The sequence below is a fragment of the Galeopterus variegatus genome, unplaced genomic scaffold (genome assembly GCF_000696425.1).
Source record: "Galeopterus variegatus unplaced genomic scaffold, G_variegatus-3.0.2 Scaffold6333, whole genome shotgun sequence".
Classification (NCBI taxonomy): Eukaryota; Metazoa; Chordata; class Mammalia; order Dermoptera; family Cynocephalidae; genus Galeopterus; species Galeopterus variegatus.
Window position 1 is genome coordinate 117,126 of NW_007732444.1, and position 8,241 is coordinate 125,366.

At 40.6% G+C, this 8,241-nt stretch overlaps 1 protein-coding gene across 1 annotated transcript in view; it reads left to right on the forward strand.

Annotated features, from left to right (window-relative positions):
- Nucleotides 1–2,655, forward strand: part of LOC103606135 (clathrin coat assembly protein AP180-like) — a gene marked incomplete at its 3' end in the record, with an annotated part of 56,022 nt that extends 53,367 nt beyond the window's left edge. Inside the window, exons 6-7 of the mRNA XM_008590726.1 lie at nt 826–919; nt 2,544–2,655. Of these exons, the coding sequence (XP_008588948.1) occupies nt 826–919; nt 2,544–2,655 (206 nt within the window). The remainder of the gene's footprint in view (nt 1–825; nt 920–2,543) is intronic.
- Between the last annotated feature and the right edge of the window lie 5,586 nt (nt 2,656–8,241).

The window sequence follows — 8,241 nt, forward strand, 5'->3', positions numbered from 1 at the left end:
TGTTCTCAGCTGCATTGTGACCTCTCCAGAATAGGTCCATAGCCTTCATAGAAACGTCTGCACCCCTACATGGACACATGAGGAGACTTTGGGATGCTCTCCTCACCACTGGGGTGGGAGAGACCCTGAAAGTTGCCATTCTCAACCTGTCCACATCACCTGGGTGTTTTCCTCAGCTATTGCAATACTTCTCCTCCTTGACCATAACTGGATGCAGGGGCTCCCTAAGAGGACTGGGGGTGGGTATAAGGCATAGTGCCCCTCTGACATACCCTTCAGCACTAACCTACAGTCTTGTCCTCTACAGCTAGTTAAATTCTTATCTCCATTTGGGTGAACTCTGCATATCAACATGCATTTTTCTTCACTTGATTACTAATAGCATAAACTCTGTACTCCTGTTACTATAGGTTTTGTAGACTTCCAGACATGTTTTCTTTTAATAAATAAATAAATAAATAAATAAATAAAAATTTAAAAACCTGGCTTTTTAGAATACTTATATTTTCAACACTATTACCTCTGTTACAGATTTTTAAATATCCATTCAGAAATTCAGCTGACCTCTTGTATCCAGAATGCATTGCTTTCTCCCTGAGGGCAGTGCAGATGGAAAGCAAGCACCGCCTGCATGGTTGGGGAATGAGAAAGGATAAGGGGAAGTAGTACAGAGAAGGGAGACAACTAAAACCTCCTAATACTTCAAAATGATCCCACAAGATTAATGAGGAAATGGGGAGAGGAGACAGCTTAGAAGAATGATTGTCATCTTGAATTTTCCATATACGAGGAATTTTTATCCTTTTCTTTTTTAAAAAATTGCAGGGCTGATGGTGTAATGAGGACAATGGCTCCTGAGAAGCTACTAAAGAGTATGCCAATACTGCAGGGACAAATTGATGCACTGCTTGAATTTGATGTATGTATCTCACCAGATAATGTTTTTTACACAATCGATATTGTCTTTCATTTGAAGGTGGGCTACAGGTGAATCTGGAGATTTCCTCAGGTAGCAGCTTTAGATTTCTGTGATTTAGATGAATTATATGAATACTTAGTTCATGCTGTTAAGCTCAGTAGAGATGATTTAGGTTCCCCAAATTTTCCAAGCAGTTTACCAGGTGTTTACTTTATGAGTGGTGCATTCTTAGAACTTTGTGTTCTGAGCAGGATGGTGGCCTCCTGTTCTACTTGACAGGATGAAGTATCTGCAAGTACCTTCTGGCAGCTAAAAACTTGACCTGGTGTTAGAAACTATTTTATGAGGACTGCTTACGTGACACTATACACCAAAGAATTAGTGTTGTTTTGTCATAGATAACATTGGTCCTTCCTGGCAATATCATCAGGATTTGTCTCTTAATACTACACCTGTATCTTGAATATACTAACCTACACATGTGAAAAAATTGTATATAACTAAATATACACATAAATGAGTACAGCAAATCTAGGGAAATCTGAATAAGATCAATGGATTTTATCATTGTCAATATCCTGGTTACAATATTGTATGATAGTTTATAAGATGTTACCATTGGGAGAAAGTGGGTAATGGTATATGGGATTTCTCTGCATTACTTCTTACAACTGCATGTGAATTTACAGTTATCTCAAAATAAAAAAGTTTAATTGAAAAATATCTGACTCAGGGAAATAAAACATTTTGACATGTAGGAAGATTCTTAACTCACATTGTCAGCTTTCCTGTATTTTGGTGATTGCTTAAAACAAAGATTTTTCTCAAATATTAGTAACTTAAAGTCTCTGTTAAAATTACATGGTTTAGTCTATAATTGAGTCCTACTCACAACACCTGTGAAATTTCAGTAAAAGCAGCAATCTTATTATTTTTGGGCAGATTTTGCTGTAAGGACATCACTAGATATTTGTGGAATTGCTACTTTAAAAATTTTTTTTCTTTTTATTCATTTATTTTTCTTTACTTTCCTTGCCCTTAATAAGGGTTCTGTCTTAAAGATAGAAGTCAAAAGGAAAAAAGAATAGCACCTGAGGAGTTGTGAATATAGATGTAGGAGTGAGGAGAACTTATGTGCCTTTGTGCTGGTGATTAGAGTATTTAGTGGCTGAGTGAATGTCTACGAGTCTCAAGACTATTTCAGGGGTAGCTGGCTAAGGCATTCCCTGTGCTGTTCTTTCTCACTGAGTCATCGCAGGCCCCTGGAGCATGAACCCTTTCACAAAGACCATTAGATAGGAGAAATGGAAGAAATATAATATAAAATAGTAACAGCAACAAAAGACCAGGTGTTCAAAAGTTGGATTTGATTGATCTATTGATCATTGGTCAGACAGAATGAGTGTATGTCTTTCAACTGATAGCACTAAGTTCATTTACTTAAATTGAAGCAAAAACATATGCAACCCATCTTTTGATATTGGTATGATTACTAAAAGAGTAACCTAACATTTGTAAAATTTGAGTAAATTTCTTAGTAATTATTTGAGACATTTTAAGGTGATTTGAGAAAAATTCTGATTTGATGATATGTAGCTAATATTAAATTTTCATCTTTTTCTAGGTGCATCCAAATGAACTAACAAATGGTGTCATAAATGCTGCATTTATGCTTCTTTTCAAAGATCTTATCAAACTTTTTGCTTGCTACAATGACGGAGTTATTAACTTACTCGGTAGGTAGAACTACTGAAAATGTCTGGGCTGATGGGATACGGGGTAAGACTGATAAATTCTGTGGGGTGAGTCTGTTATCTCACTCCTTGTTCAGTAAAATGAGTGCCTTGCTTGGCAGAGACCGTGTTGTGTGGGATACCGTGATAGTAAGTCGCCAGATGGTGGTGCTGACACAGTAATATAGGCAGCGATGATAAATCCATGTCTAGGAAAACTGTCTATTACAGATTGTTGCTATGTTCCCTAGTAATAGGAATTAATCCTCAACCTGTTACTTAGTGGATGGCTGGTCCCCCTGAAATATGGTGCTATGATGGAAGCTCAGCACTGATCTTGGGTGTTTGCTGACTGAGGACTCAGCAGTGGTGGTAGGCATATCAGCCTTGCTGGCGGGAAGCCTGTGCTGTTCAACATATTCATTACCTTTATTTCTGGTATCATGGCCACTTCATATAGAGTTCTCTTATCCCCGTCAGTATTGAGAGCCTTTTTGTGTTATGTGCTCTTCGGTTTGCATTCACATGGTAAAAAATAGGCTCATGCTCTTTATCCATTATGAGGGGTCCGTCCACTACCTTTTCCCTAGATCTTTTTTTCACCAATCCTCCAATTTTGTTTTTTTCAAGTCCTTTATCATCCAGGCCAACAGTTAGTTGCTACTCATAATTCCATATGTCTTGTCATATTTCCTTTGACATAAAGTGGAAAATCAGATATGCTGCTGAAAGTTTGGCCTGCTGTGATGATTTCTTTCCCATTATGAGGGGTCCGTCCACTACCTTTTCCCTAGATCTTTTTTTCACCAATCCTCCAATTTTGTTTTTTTCAAGTCCTTTCTCATCCAGGCCAACAGTTAGTTGCTATTCATAATTCCATATGTCTTGTCATATTTCCTGTGACATAAAGTGGAAAATCAGATATGCTGCTGAAAGTTTGGCCTGCTGTGATGATTTCTTTCTACTGTCAAGCTCACCCTATTATGGGGATGTGATTCAGCAGATCACTTCCAGCTGGTACTAGCATGAGGAACCATCTCTAAATTGAACTTGAATTTTTTCTTCTTCAGTCAGCTGGTCATAAGGAACTCCCCAGAGGCCAAAGGTGTGATATGAGGGAGAAATGGGAGAAATGGCAGTGCAGAAGAGCAGGTATACTGGCAGTGTGAACCTTCTGTTCATGCAACCTACCTGATTATTTGCAACCTACCTGATTATTCACAACCTGCTTGAGGCTGATCTCTTATGTACCACTTCCATTTGATAATGGAGTGTTCTTGCACTTGTCCAACTTTATGGCTTGGTACATTAGATAACACCCACTTTAGGTCTGATGAACGTTTGGTGCTCTGTGGTGATGATCTCAGTCTCTAGAAGTCTGCCAAGAGTAATTTTCCAAAGGAGATTAGTTAATAATTTAAGAAGACATGGCTCTATTCCAAAGCACCAGAGGCCTGTACTGGAACGTGCTAGAGGCACTCTGCAGCATTTAGGTCTGCTGAACACACTCTGAGTACCTTTGGATCTGCTGGAACAAAGATTCATGTAGCTTCAGTTTGGAGCAGTTGCAGAGTCTTCCACTGATCTGGGCCCCACTCATATCTGACACCATGCAGATGCCCTGCTTAGAGCAGTATACACACATGTTCTATATGTTGCTTCCAAAACCAAAGTAGCTCAGAAAAATTTAGCCTCCATTTTAGTTACAGGGGGTGCAAGGTGCAAAATTTGTCTTTCACATGGAGGGGATGTCTCTGAAATGCCCAGACTTTGGGACCTTCAAAACTTCATTGAGGTGGCAGGTCCTTGAATTCTCATGGATTATAACTTCCACCCTTTGATGTGCGTGTGACTTATCAAGGGATCTAGCATACCTGCAATTCTTATCCACTATGTACAATCAGCCTGACGTCATCAAAGTGATATCCTATGGGATTATGACAGTCAGAGAGATTGATATCCCTGAAATAAGAACAGTAAGAGTATACTGGCATCCCTGCCAGATGATTGCAAACTCCTTCTCATGGTCCCTTCTTACTGGGGTAAAGATAAAAGGGTTTTCTCATTAAATAGCTGCCCATGAGGTGCCGGGAGTTGTGTTGATTTTCCTCTGGTAAAAGATGATACATCTGGATCTCTGCAAGTAGGAATCATCAACTGATTACAATAACCTACTGTTAACCTCTAAAATCTATGCATCTTTTACACAAACCAAATATACAAGTTAAATGGGCATGTGATGGAATTGCTACCCCTGTATCCTTGCAGAGATCAGGAAACCAGTGTGGGGATTATGCTGGTTTCAAAGTATGTCTATTCAAACTATGTGTTCAGGAAACTGAGGAAGTAACCATAGATAGTTTTGTGCATCCACTGGATCTAATTTTATTTTGTAATTTAATGTAGTCTTTTATAATTTATAAAGCCTCAATTCACATCAGTAGAACATATAGCGACATTTTGGATCCTCAGGGAGTAGCATCATCTTAGAATCAGTGTCCCTGAAAAGTCTGGATGAAACCAACATCGGCTTCCACATGTAAGAAGTTTAGAAGTCACCACTCTGTCCTAGAAGCAAGTAAAAAGCTGAACAGACTGAAAAATCAAAAACCCTTCTTGGATCCACAAGAGAGGTGAGGACACAGGGCAATACACTGCTCCCAAGATTGGAGTAGTAGGCGAAAATAGGGAGTCACCATTGACCCGACCAGGGACTCACAAGTGGGAACGGCCATGGGAACCAGTGCTGAGGCAGGAAAACCTGAGCTGTAATTGACCAAGTGCTGGAGGCTCAGTGAGAGTTAAAAACATCTGAGAGTTAAAAACGTCAAGGGTACCAGGTTCTCATAGTAAATATCGGAGAAAAACCCCCTTGTGCTTATAGCAGAGGGAGAGGAAAGGAAACCATTTTGAAACATGCAAGAGCACTGTGTTCTTCTTAAGAAGGTCTAGCCTCAGGAGAAACTATTTAACCAGAGCCTAACCTGCTGGGATTTTACCAGAGCCTAACTGACGTATGGAGCTGGGAAATACCCAACTCCAACCAGCTCTGGTTTTCCACATGATGAAGGGGAAAAACCTAACTCCAGCCCACTCTATCCATCCTGTCCCATCTAAGGTGGGGGAAGAAAAACTGAGATGCTCATGTGAAGTTCACGTGCAGAGCATAGACTAAAAGACTCAGACTAATCATAGCACTACCCCTTCTCCCACAGCTTACCATTACATACTAATGGCCTTTTTACAGCAGTACCTTTTACCTTGTACATCTTGTCCAGCTATCAAGAAAAAATGACAAATCACACTAAAAGGCAAAAAACAATTTGACAAATCACACTAAAAGGCAAAAAACAATTTGAAGAGACAGAGCAAGAATCAGAACCAGACATGGCAGGGATGTTGGAGTTATCAGGCTGGGAATTTAAAGCAACTATGATTAATATGCTATGGGATCTAATGGATAAAGTAGGCAGCATGCAAGAACAGACGGGCAACATAAGAACAGAGAGGGAAATTTTAAAAAAGAAACAAAAAGAAGTGCTAGAGATCAAAAGCACTGTAACAGAAATGAAGAATGCCTTTGATGGAATGCCTTTAGTAGTAAACTGGATATTGCTGAGGAAAGAATCTCTAAGCTTGTGCATATATCAATAGAAAACTCCAAAACTGAAAAGCAAAGAGAACACACACACACAAACACACACAAACAAACAAACAAACAAAAAAATCCCAGAATATGCGAGGACTGTAAGACAACAACAAAAGGTGTAACACGTGTAAGGGGGAAAATCAAAAGAAGAAAGAGAAAAAAACAGAAATATTTGAAATAATAGTGACTGAGAACTTCCCTAAATTAATGTCAGACACCAACCACAGATCTAGAATCTCAGCGAACACCAAGTGGGATAAATGCCAAAAACATTACAATGAGGCATGTTATCTTAAAATTACAAAAAATCAAAGATAAAGAAAAAATCCTGAAAGAAGCCAGAGGGAAAAAGAACCTTACATGTAGAGGAGCAAAAACAAAAATTACACTTAACTTTTCCTCAAAAATCATACAAACAAGAAGAGAGTATAATGAGATGTTTGAAATGTTCAGAGGAAAAACACTCACTAACCTAGAATTCTGTATACTGTGATATTATCCTTCAAACAGTGAAGGAGAAATAAAACTTTTCTCAAACAAAAATTGAATCTGTTGCCAGTAGCACTACATTGCAAAAAATTTGAAAAGAAGTTATTTAGAGAGAAAGAAAATGATATAGGTCAAAAACTTGGATCTTCATAAAGAAAAGAGGAACATCAAAGAAAGAATGAGTAAAGGTAAAATAAAACTTTTTTTATTCTTAATTGAGCTAACAGATAACAGTTTGTTCAAAATAATAACAACAATGTATTCATCATGTATGTTTATGTATATATCATATATATGCTTTTGTATGCTATGTATAGGTAAAATGAATGACAACCATGGTAGAAGGGATGGTAGGCAGGAATTTTGTTCTGTTGAGAATGCCTTCCCAAAGTCTCAAACAACACTTCTACATAGAGGGGGTGGGGCAAGATGGCAGACTAGCGGTGCCCAGCGCACAATCTTCCCACAGAAAGGAACCAGAGCAAGGAATGGACAGCTAAGTACAGGAAACAACATTGGTGGGAGAGCATGGGAGAGTGGCAGGAGCCTAATGAGGACCCTGTGGAGCATGAAAACCTAGCAGGCTGCTGTAAAGGAGAAAGGGCTATGTGGCTTCAGCTGCTGCCATGTCTCTGACACCAGGACCAACCAGGAGGACTTCTCCCTTGCAGCAGAAAGAATCCGCTAGGCCGTGAGCACTTCTCAAGGGTAAGTCTCCTCTTGCTCCTGCCCCAGTCCACCCCCACCACAGCAGCAGTCACCTGTGCCATTGTCTAGTTTCAGAGCTGTGGCCTTTTTCCCCACACGGGAGTTCATCCTGCACAGTGCACCCCACTGTGCAGTCTACATGGCCCACATGACTCCAATCACCCAGTTGCCAGTGTGGCCCCACTCACCTGCCTGGGCCCAGCCATCCTTGCAGCCCCACCTGCATGGCCCCCCGCACAGCTCCACCCACCTGCATGGGCCCAGCCATCTGGCTGCCCATGTGGCCCCAGCCTCCCCAGCAACACACACAGCCCTACCCACGCATGAGGGCCCAGCCATCTAGATGCCCATATGGCCCCAGCTGCACTGGCCACCTGCATAGCACCAGGTATCCAGACACCCAGACACCCACATGGCCTCACCTACATGTGTGGGGCCCAGCTGTCACTTATGAAGCCCCAGCCACTCACACTTACCCACCTGCCACTTGCAGCTGCACTTGCAGCTCTAGCCATGGACATAGTTGCTGGCACCCCCCAGAACTACTGAGTCTACTCAGAACTACTGAAACTACTGAGTCTACCTGGAACCAAACTAAAACACCCTACCCAACAGGCAGTACATAACAAATCTACGGGAGGGAGTCTCTCTCTTCAAAAGCCACTGTGGAGTAATAGACGAAGCAAACCGCTCCACCAGATAACTAGAAATCAACATAGGGATATTAGAAATCCAAAAAAAAA